This window comes from Gekko japonicus, unplaced genomic scaffold, assembly GCF_001447785.1.
Source record: "Gekko japonicus isolate JY-2015 unplaced genomic scaffold, Gekko_japonicus_V1.1 scaffold4215, whole genome shotgun sequence".
In the NCBI taxonomy this organism is placed as follows: domain Eukaryota; kingdom Metazoa; phylum Chordata; class Lepidosauria; order Squamata; family Gekkonidae; genus Gekko; species Gekko japonicus.
Window position 1 is genome coordinate 22,411 of NW_015167174.1, and position 11,649 is coordinate 34,059.

Genomic DNA, 11,649 nt, shown 5'->3' on the forward strand with positions numbered 1-11,649 from the left:
CGTTGATTGAGAAAGGGGATGGGGGGGGGGGGAATGGACAAAGATCTGGGATCAGAGATCTGAGATTCGCGTGGAAACTGTTTTATAAAGAGGTATCTTGGTGTGTCCCCCTCACGGCCACAGATGACGGTTGAGAGCACTTGGGGAGCATACAGTTCTCCCCTCCAGTAGAGGATGGCCAGGTGGAGCGTCTTGGCGGAACCTTCCAAAAAAAGGCCCAATGTTCTGCAGATGACAACGAGCCCCTCCTCCTGAGAGACAAAGGCACCAGTCTCCGGCTGCAGTCCGGGAGCCATTCAGACCAGAAGAGACCAGGTTTCCTCAACTTTCTAAACAGGCTTCTTTGTCAGCCGGTCGTTGCCACCCTTCCGCTATTAGTGCCCAACAGGTGGAAGGAAGAACTCCTGTCCCTGCTCTGCATGGCGCTTCTCTCCCCTCCGCTGATGCCTGCTGCTCCGGAAGGCAGCAAAACCTGCTGGAATACGGACAGCTGCAGAGACCAGTGTCGAGACCACTGTAGAATAATTTACTTTGATTCAATCTGTGGACTTTGTACAAGTTGCCAGACGGGAAGGGGGAGGGGAGGTGAGGGGAGGTTTGTGTTTGTTTTTGAAACGTTGCAGGCCTTGGTGAAGTGTTGAGACAGTCTGTGAGCTCTTAGGACCTGAAGACACCACTGGTCACCTGTCCCCTTCTCTTGGATCCATTTGGTTTTTCTTTGACATCACCTCCGTTTTCACACTACGCACACGGCCAAAACCCCCTCCAAAGTCACGTTCCGGTCAGCTGAGGAAAGAGAAAGCAAGGAATCAGACAAGGTGTCACTTGAAAACCACTCCGTTCAGGATTTGGAGTACCGAACTCGTTTGGAACCAACGAAGTAGAAGTCTTTTTTACTTTTCACTTCATTTCCCACTTTCTTTGTTTCCACTGCCTTTTAAAAAAAGCAAACAGCTTACTTGTGTGAACAGTCAATATTAGTCAAGGATGCCAACTTCTTACCAAATGCATATTTAAGACCCAGTTCACAAAGGCACATAAGAACATGAGAGAAGCCAATGTTGGATCAGGCCAGTGGCCCATCCAGTCCAACACTCTGTCACACAGTGGCCAGAAATACCAGGTGCCATCAGGAGGTCCAGCAGTGGGGCCAGGACACTAGAAGCCCTCCCACCATTGACCCCCCCCCCAAGCACCAAGAATACAGAGCATCACTTGCCCCAGACCAAGAGTTCCTAAGAACATAAGAGAAGCCAATGTTGGATCAGGCCAGTGGCCCATCCAGTCCAACACTATGTGTCACACAGTGGCCAGAAATACCAGGTGCCATCAGGAGGTCCAGCAGTGGGACCAGGACACTCCCACCGTTGACCCCCCCCCCAAGCACCAAGAATACAGAGCATCACTTGCCCCGGAGTTCCTATCTATATCTTGTGGCTAATAGCCACCGATGGACCTCTGCTCCATATGTTTATCTAATTCCCTCTTGAAGCCGTCCATGCTTGCAGCCGCCACCACCTCCTGTGGCAGGGAATTCCATGTGTTAATCACTCTTTGGGTGAAGAAGGACTTCCTTTTATGCACCACTTGATATTTTGCCAACCAATGATATGCCGGTGAATGTATGACCTGCCTCTACCGAACAGCACTGCATTTATTGTGGCAGCCTGATGGATCTATCTGTACTGGCCGGCCTTACCCCATCCAAGTCACTGTTTGATGCTGCTAGTGGTGAATGAGGACTTCAGCTGTGGGAAGCTGCCCTGAGCCATTACACAACAGCATCCGGGTGCAGAAAACATTTTAAGCCTTCCTCAGTTCCCATGCCCCTTAAGCCATGCCCATCTAATCTCCAAAACCAAGAAGCAACTTAGTAAAACAAAAGCAAAAACAATCCCCTTAAAGGCAGATACCATCTCTAGCACCTGCTTTAAAATAAGCTGAAGGGAGAAGATTCGAGTCTAACTGTAGATCTTCTGTAAGTCTCTAGACACAATTACTTTCGCCAGGTTTCATTCTTTGGAGGAAAAACAGCTGCGGTTCTATCTGGAAGCGTCATGGTGACGCTATGAAGCTTCAAGTTTACAAACTGGCTAGCTCAGTGCTTTGATTTTTATGCTACAAACCATACAGCCTTTGGACGTGCTTCCAGGCCTGGGAATACAATGGAGGCAAATTGTTACAGCGATGCCACAGTGCCTGTGTTTGGACAGAATATGCAAATGCAATCGGTGATGCATTCCAGCATGTGCTTCAGGAGCTGCTGCATCGGCACTGCAGCATGAGCTTTGGAAAAAATCACTCTCAAAGGGGTGGCCGAACACGCCTGCTCTGTATGCTGCCACTCCACCTTTTCCACTCATCCCGATTTCCCACGTGGGCCCTACGGCTGCTCTGCCCCCCTCTGCTCCTGTGTTGAGAATGGCTCTGCTTCTCCCTCCGGTAGCTGGGAGGAAACTGCTGGTCGTTTGAGGCTACCAGCAGGAAACAAGGGCCTGATCCCAGTACAATTGCAGCACTGCATTGTGTATGGCGGTAGAGAGAGGAGCGCACATAGTGCTCAAAGGAGTACCATACCCGAAGTGGCTACAGAAACCCAAGAACTTCATATCTACTTTGATCGACATTGTCCAGAACAGGACATTGTGAAGATGGATGTCCGTGCAGCTTGGTGCTCTCTTAGAAGGAAAACAAATACAAGCCTGGCCAGGGTTCATTTTCTGCAGGAGTGCACAGGAGCGGAGCTCTGGCAGTAAAGAGCCCAGGGTAGTGGGCATATGCAACAGGCCCCACCCCCTGCTCCCAGCAGCCCTCAGTCAGAGCAAGAAGCAACCAGGTAAGTTGCAGAGCTCCCCCCGGCCCCCGGTCCAAAACAGTCCAGTGGTACCTTTAAGACCAAGTTTTATTCAGGTACAAGCTCTCCCTCCTCTACCAGGACAGATCTGCACGTCCCCCCCCCCCCAATAGCTAGCAATCCAAAACAGTCCAGTGGAGCGGTGGGTGTTGCCTTCTGACACACTTCTGCTGATGTCAGGGGGTGTGGCATATGCAAATAAGTTATGCTAATGAGCTCCTGCACCTATTTTTCCACGAAATGACCCCTGGTGGTAGCGAGAGGAGTGCACATATTGCTCAAAGGAGTACCACACCTGAAGTGGCTACAAGTAAGTAGAGTGACCCAAGGACTTCATATGTACTTTGATCCACATTGTCCAGAACAGGACATTGTAAAGATGGATGTCTGTGCAGGTTGGTGCTCTCTTAGGGGGAAACCAAATACAAGCCTTGCTACTGTACTGGCTGTACTGCCACCATATGGGAACCAATATAGATTTCAGCTAGTATGCTGTTACTATGTTAAAACTCTACTATTCTGAAGTATACATTTGTGGGATGGGCACGGGGCAATTCCAGCATACGGGCATTCTTCCCCAAAATCAGATAATGAGGCTACCGCTAGGATAAAGAGAAGCCCCAGACAGGATGAGTCAACTGCAGCTTTCCTAGGGATGTTCCAGCACAAAATATGACAGGCAATTTGAATATGGGAACAGGCAAGGCATGTACATTACCGGGTACAGAGGTACTGTGAACTGACAGTAACAAAAACAGGTGAGACCTGTGGCATCCAGGCACAGGGACAGAAAACTGCCGTTCCTTCTATACAAAAAAAAAAAAAAACCGGGTAGAAAACCAGTTGATTCTATACAAAAAAAAAATACAAAAAAAATACCGTGTAGAGAACCAGTTGTTCTTAATGAATGGCCCCAACACTTCACCACTCTCAGTCTCTAAAACATACCATTCACTCTTCCTGCTGGATTTCCAGTGCTGTCTAGAATGAGGTAAAGGTAAAGGTTCCCTTGCTCGAAAGCCAGTCGAATCCGACTCTAGGGTTGCGGTGCTCATCTCCGTTTCAAAGCCGAAGAGCCAGCGCTGTCCGAAGACTTCTCCGTGGTCATGTGGCCGGCATGACTAAACACCAAGGCACACGGAACGCCGTTACCTTCCCACCTAAGCGGTACCTATTTATCTACTTGCAATTTCTTGCTTTCGAACTGCTAGGTTGGCAGGAGCTGGGGCCAGAGACGGGAGCTCACTCCGTCATGCGGCACACTCGGGTCTCAAACTGCTGAACTACCGACCTTGCACAGCCTGCAGTTCAGCGTCTTAACCACTTGAGCCACCGCAGCTCCTGTCTAGAATGAAGCTGGGTCCCATTTCTGTTGCAAGTGATTAAGGGAAAACTAGATCCCGTTTCCTCCTCCAGAAGACGGAGTTGGGACCACACCTAGAAACATACTGCTGAGTTATGCTCTCCCTACAGGGTAGCTTTCTAGTAAGGGGGAAAGTTCAGGAGGGCAGGGGCTCAACGCTGAACACATAAATGTGGATAAGTGCACGGGATGCAACAATGGAAAAACACTTGGCAAACTCCAGGCCGCCTCCTCCTCCTCCCCGTAGCCTTTGGCAGTTGCATCCTGCTCAGGGCAGGCAATTTAAGCAGCGCTTGGGAGTCATCAGAGTGCTTTCTGTAGAGAAAGAACAGGAAATGACCCCCTAAAAAAAACTCATATCCCCAGCCAGAGGAAACACTCCCAGACATCTGGATTATCTACACATTTGGAAACCTCCCGTAATAACAATAGCGGCCCTAGGTGCAGCTCAAGAATTACACCCACTGGGAGATCCCAACCAACTTATTCGACAGCCTCTGTTGTAACTTCTGGGCGGAGTGGAGTTTAGTGCAATTTTTTTAAAAATAGAACGTATACATACACATACACAGTCTCTCCCTCTCTCTCTCCCCCCCCGCGGTTTCCTTTTGAGGAGTCCTACTTTACAAATGAGCTCAGCTGCCGGCCTCTCCCAGACAGAGTTCTCTGGATCTAAGGAGAATAAGGATTCTGCCCTACATAATGGATTCTGCCCTACCTGTGGGCCTCAATACTTGCACATATAATCCCGGGGCCCTCCTCTCTCTCTAATCAGATCAGCAATTCACCCATGGGGAGCATTCCTCAGATAACCCCTTAAAAAGGTAAAGGTTCCCTTGCTCGAAAGCCAGTCAAATCCGACTCTAGGGTTGCGGTGCTCATCTCCGTTTCCAAGCCAAAGAGCCAGCGCTGTCCGAAGATGTTTCCGTGGTCATGTGGCCGGCATGACTAAACACCAAGGCGCACGGAACGCCTTACACTGGGGCAAATTTAACTTCAATAGCCTTCTCCCTCTCTGGCCTAATTGACCTCTTATTCCCATTCTATTCTTGTGTCGGAAAATGTGTGAGGGGGCGGTTGGAATCAAGTCATGGGGTATTTAAAATAATCAGGCTGGGTAGGCTCAGGTTGTGTGACCCAAAATCAGCAACTTTCCCCTGCTTAGCTTTATTCTTGGTCTTGGTGCTCTGAGTGAGGGTGTCTAGGCACGTGGATAAATAAAATGGCGGCTGACACTCCTGTTATATACAGTGAATTTAGCTCCATGGGATTTTAGATAAGGCCTACGAGGGAGAATTCTCATTACTGTCTCCCACCTTACCCTCTGAGGAAAAGTGCCAACCCTCGTCATTGGAAGGGCTGACCAAGTGTGATTTCTAAGGTATATCTGTTGATTTCCCCCACAAAATTCAGAAACGTGTAACGGGAGATCCCACATCCATACAATATATCTCTCAGTTACAAGGTAAGGAAAAGGTAAAGGTTCCCTTGATCAAAAGCCAGTCGAGTCCGACTCTATGGTTGCGGTGCTCATCTCCGTTTCAAAGCCAAAGAGCCAGCGCTGTTAGCACAGTGAAGAATGAACCCATCTTCAGTCCAGGACTGGGGACTCAACCAATGTTCCCTCTAAACCATGGAGTCTTGTGAGCAAAAATTCCACTTTTTGAGCTACTGACATTAAATCTGTGAGTGAGCCATTTGTCTTCTACATAAATCGGTTTGCTCTGGAGCTCTCCTTCCTGAGCTCAGACAAAAATGTGTGCGCTGGAGGCTAAAAAACGGTGAGCTAGCTCACGCTAACTCAGCTTAGAGGGAACACTGGACTCAACCACGTGCAGCTTTGAAGAGACACGAAACTCGTCTCTTGAAATGTTATTAACAGCAGCCCTTTGAGAGAGGGAAGTTAACCTTTCCCTGGAACAGCCCCTCTGTAGCTGCTGTTTCCCCCAATGAGAAAAACTTGGGGTGCCCTGTCGTGGAAAAGAGTAGCTTCAGAAAGGGGGGAGGAGGTCACTGGGGAAAAGGCTAACTTCCCCAGGACGACAGTCCCAATCCTCTGGTCTCCCCGCAGCACAATGAAGAATGAAGCCCTCTTCAGTCCAGGACGGAGGACTCAACCAATGTTCCCTCTAAGCTGTGGCTCTGGTCTCCCCGCCCCAGCCCTATAAATGGAAAAGCAAAAGAGCGCAAGGTCCAGTCAAAGATCCCAAAAGAGCCCTTGGGCTCTTCAGTCATTCACAAGGGCGTTTCATACAGTTGTCACAAGAAACAGGTGTGGGGAAAGTGCACCAGACCTAGGACTGGCAGTGATTAAACTTTCCTTTTTAGAGAGAGAAGCACCTACGACAGAAGAGCGTAAAGGATGAAAATACACAGCAGCCCTAGTTCTAAGATCAATATAAAGGTGAATACCCAAGTTGTGCTCATTCTGGACAGCAAGGTCAGTCTAGATCAAAGCGCCTCTCGCAAGAATCAAGGTCGAACATACTGAACTAGTTCCAAGGCTACACTGCCATGGAGTAGGCGGTCTGCTTCCAGCAGAATAGGTAATCTCGGTTAGCAGATAAACATTGCGCTAATAAAATGTCGTGGCAATTAGGGTTGCCAAGTGTTACCTGTATCCGGAGCGGGTGACTCCCGACTTGCTCTGGGAGTGCGTGCGCCGCACACACACACGTCACCCGGAAGTGATGTGACAACGCCGGGCGCCAGACCTAGGACTGGCAGCGATTAAACTTTCCTTTTTAGAGAAAGAAGCACCTACGACAGAAGAGCGTAAAGAATGAAAATACACAGCAGCTCTAGTTCTAAAATCGATATAAAGGTGAATACCCAAGTTGTGCTCATTCTGGACAGCAAGGTCAGTCTAGCTAGGTCAAAGCGCCTCTCGCAAGAATCAAGGTCAAACATACTGAACTAGTTCCAAGGCTGCACCACCATGGAGTAGCCGGTCTGCTTCCAGCAGAATAGGTAATCTCGGTTAGCAGATAAGCATTGCGCTAATAAAATGTCACTTGTGTGCAACACAAGGGCCCAATTAGGGTTGCCAAGTGTTACCTGTATCCGGAGCGGGGGACTCCCGACTTGCTCCGGGAGTGCGCGTGCGCACCGCACACACACATCACCCGGAAGTGACGTGAGGACGCCGGGCACGCTGGGGCAGAGCCACGACCATACCATAGAGTTTTCCCTCGGATGACCGTGGCCCCACCCCCAGCGTGGGCCTGAGACCCTAACCAAGGTCCCTCAACCCCACCCTCCCAAGCTCCACCCTCAAATCTCCAGGTATTTCTGAACCTGGAGTTGGCAACCCTAGGACTATGCTTTTGAAGGTGTCCGGAAATGTGAGGGAGATTTTCGGGGTATGACCCTCCAAGAGTCAAAACTCCCTGCAGTCTGGACACTGCCATAAAATGCGACACCCTTTTTGTGAGCCCTCCGGGGAGGGCAGGGTAGAAACATAATAATAAATAAATAAATAAAATCAACGTGAAAGTGGCGTGCAATGCAGAGGGGAATTTCTGTTCCAGTGTGGGATTGGCATGACAGCGGTGCAAATGCTAGATGCAGACTGGGCCCCAGTTTCCACTCGCATAATGCAGCAGCATTGCAGCCAGGGGGCCACTTTAGGAAAGGCAGCATTTGTGATCACAGAGAATGAGCCTCTACATGCACACATTTTGTACCAGCATAGACATCATTCCATGCTTATACCCAGGTGGTCACGGGGGGGAGGGGGGAGAAACACACTCAATCCTGCTCCCCCTGTATGCATACTCATTACAACATGAGTCGCATCTGCACTGAGTGTGTTGAGTTCACAGTCCCTGAAAGGGACAGTCGTACTATTCCTTGACCTCCCTTCCCCCAAACATCTCAATATGAAGCTGCGTCCATTTACGCATGATCACTGCTTTTTGCAGCGGCTGCCGCCAGCTGAGTGTCTATCGGTTTGCAGACCACCATTAAGTACTGCTTGCATTAGCAATGGCAGGTGATTAGGGTTCAGACGTTTCTCAGAACAGTGCAGGCTGCATTCACTGCTTTACAAGCCCCACCCAGCCTTCTAGAATGCCTGGAGGACATCCGAGTCACAAAAGATGAGTGGCTCGGGAATCATCCAGCTGTCTACTGCAAAAGTGACAGAGCTCGATACTTTGCCCTTGGGCTGCAGTTCACACGTGCCGTTTGTGGCACTGCAGTGGTGTTTCAACACAATAAGTAATTCAACACATGTAATCCATCATAGGAAAATACAAAAGTGGAGGCATGTTTGGTCCAACTTACATAGCAGCAACCTTGGTAGGTGCTTTCTAAAGTTTAGGAGACCTGGCCCATATAGAAACTGAATAATGTTTACCTGTTAAGAAACTGCAATGAGACTTCCTGTAGTGGCTTTTCGTTCCTGAGGAAGGACCTGAAGTCCGAAACACCGATCAATACCTAGGAAAAGTGTTGGACATCTATTCCAGACTTTATCGTTTCCCTCTGAGAGATTCCTATTCTGGACTTTGTTCTTCCCCTTGGGGAAATTGTGGACTTTTGTATTTTCCTATGATGGATTACATATGTTGAATTACTTATTGTGCTGAAGTCGCTTTTTGTAAGCTCTTGTGCTGGTTCTTACAGTGCACAGTTGATATTTTTTGGTTTTTCTTGGTCACTGTTTACTGTGGACTGTATTGTTGTTGTTACTGCAGTGGTGTTACCTGAGCGGAATAAATAGGCCCCTCCAGAGGAGGACGTCTGCCTCCCGTGGTGTTCCACAGTGGAAGAGGAATAAACAGATCATGGGGGGAGTCCGGTATTAACGGATTGTGCACAATTCCCTCCGGGTTCTTCAATGTCTGAAGTCTCCTGCAGCAAAAGGAACCCGGAAGGAACGTCTGAACCTGCAGATCCCATTTCTGCTGCTGGGGTGGTTTTTGGTTTTGTTTTTAAAAGTTTTCGCCTAGATGTGCACGCACCCACCTGCATTTTTTTTAAAAAAACAACCTGGCAGTGCGCTCCGTGGCTGAGGGACTGTAGTGATGTGGATGCCTGGCCACGGGATGGCCGTATGGGTAACCGCGCCAAGCCACCCGTGTGAACGCAGCCTGCGTCCCATTTTTTAAAAAATATTTGTTTTTATTAATTTTTAACAGCGTAAACACAACAGAATTAGACACAAAGAGCAATTACTGGCTCAATTAAACAGCTTTTCTTACATAACTCCCATGGTATCACAGTAAAATCAAACATTTGTATAGACTAAGTACCAAACAGTTAAAAGAACAACAGCTTCTTGTATAGCGGGTTTTTCGGAACTGTTTCACTATTTTCTAAATAATGAATAATAGGAAACCCTACTGCCTGAAACCACTTTTGGTATTTCTCTGATTGCATGGCTGAAGAGTTGTAAGAGGTGCGCCCATAAATCTCTTTTTTAATCCCACTCTTCCTCCAAGAAGCTCAGAGCAACACACACGATCCTTTCCACAACGTGAACTCCCAAGTCTGTGATTTGGGGTCATTCTCTCACAACTGCCACTTCCTTTCCCGCAGACTCACCTTCGTCATGAGATCACACATTTACAATTCATGCAGCCCGGACCACTTTCATCCGGGGGGTTCAGCTTGCGTAGCTTGTGCTGCCGGATCTCTCGCACTAAAGTGTAGAAGGCATCTTCGACTCCCTGCAAGACAGCAACGAACGGTCTCAGGTAAAGAAACCACAACGAGAGAAGACGGCGAGGTGTGGCAGCCAGGGAACACCACAGATTAATTTATTTTGCTTAGTTTCACCTTCCCCCCCCCCCAGCGGGAACCCAACGCAGTTCACATCATTCTCCTCTTCTCCATTTTATCCTTACAATGACCATGTTAGGTAGGCTAGACTGAGAGTGTGCGAGGGGCCCACGGTCACCCAGCAAGCTTCTATGGCCAAGAGGGGATTCGAACCTGGGTCTCCCAGATTCTAGTCCAACCACTACACCACCCTGGCTCACTTTCTCGCACACTTACAATGATGTTGCTGTAAACAGGTAGAAGAAGAGATTGGATTGATCCCCCATGGCCCTTCACTCCCCAAAGGAGTCTCAGAGCGGCTGACAAACTCCTTTCCCTCCCCCTCCCCACAACAGACGCCCTGTGAGGTAGGCGGGGCTGAGAGAGCTCTTGACGGAAACTGCTCTTTTTTCAGGGACAGCTCTTATCAGAACTAGGGCTTGCCCAAGGTCACCCAGCCAGGTGCAAGTCGAAGAAAAGAAGAAGAAGAGATTGGATGTATACCCCATGGCCCTTCACTCCCCAAAGGAGTCTCAGAGCGGCTGACAAACTCCTTTCCCTCCCCCTCCCCACAACAGACGCCCTGTGAGGTAGGCGGGGCTGAGAGAGCTCTTGACGGAAACTGCTCTTTTTTCAGGGACAGCTCTTATCAGAACTAGGGCTTGCCCAAGGTCACCCAGCCAGGTGCAAGTCGAAGAAAAGAAGAAGAAGAGATTGGATGTATACCCCATGGCCCTTCACTCCCCAAAGGAGTCTCAGAGCGGCTGACAAACTCCTTTCCCTCCCCCTCCCCACAACAGACGCCCTGTGAGGTAGGCGGGGCTGAGAGAGCTCTTGACGGAAACTGCTCTTTTTTCAGGGACAGCTCTTATCAGAACTAGGGCTTGCCCAAGGTCATCCAGCAGGTGCAAGTAGGAGTGGGAAATCAAATTCTCCCAGATTAGAGTTCGCGCACTTAACCAGGACGCCAAACTGGGAGGAAGGTCAAGGTACAATTACAAGCAGAGGCTCCTTCACAAATTTACCCGCTTCTCCATGTGAGCACCGACCGTCTGCTGTCATCAAAAAAGGAACATCGGGCCCTGGCGGCACCCCGTCCCAGCCAGCAGCACTCCCTGTGACCACAGCAGCACCTGTCCCGTCTAGAAATCAACCAGGCAAGCACTGCCAGCGATACCGGCACAAAGCTCTCCACTTCGTGCCATGTGGTGGCACACGTGGGCCAGTGTTTGGCCCCGTGAGCTGCCTTGTGTCGGTGCCCGCAGTAGGGCAGGAGGGAATGTCTTACACAACAGCAGGACTCCCGAGAACACTGTCCCTGGGTGAGATCCTGACTAGCCTGCTGCTGAGCTAGACTACCTTGCCAGCTTCAGCTCAGTCCCAGCCTGTTGTAGTCCACACTCCTGTTCACCAGCACTCAAGGGCCATCAGCTGAGGCCACAGAATCCAATTCAGAAATCACAGCCGGGGCACTGGTAGCCTTGTAGCACATTCAGGGGTCAATTCCTGCGGGAGCGCACAGGAGTGGAGCTCCGGCAGTAAGGAGCCCAGGGGGTGGGCACATGCAACAAGCCCTGCTCCCAGCAGCCCTCAGTCAGAGCAAGAAGCAGCCAGGTAGGTTGCAGAACCCACCCCCCCCCCGGTCCACATCGCCATCACCCTCCAC

The 11,649-nt window shown here is 49.7% G+C and overlaps 1 protein-coding gene across 1 annotated transcript in view; it reads right to left on the bottom strand.

The window, feature by feature from the left end:
* Positions 1-27: 27 nt before the first annotated feature.
* Positions 28-11,649, bottom strand: part of HRAS (Harvey rat sarcoma viral oncogene homolog) — a 33,931-nt gene continuing 22,309 nt past the window's right edge. Inside the window, exons 4-5 of the mRNA XM_015413124.1 lie at positions 9,768-9,892; positions 28-786 (exon numbers count right to left, since the gene is read on the bottom strand). Coding sequence (XP_015268610.1) covers positions 9,773-9,892 — 120 coding nt within the window. The 3' untranslated portion in view covers positions 28-786; positions 9,768-9,772. The remainder of the gene's footprint in view (positions 787-9,767; positions 9,893-11,649) is intronic.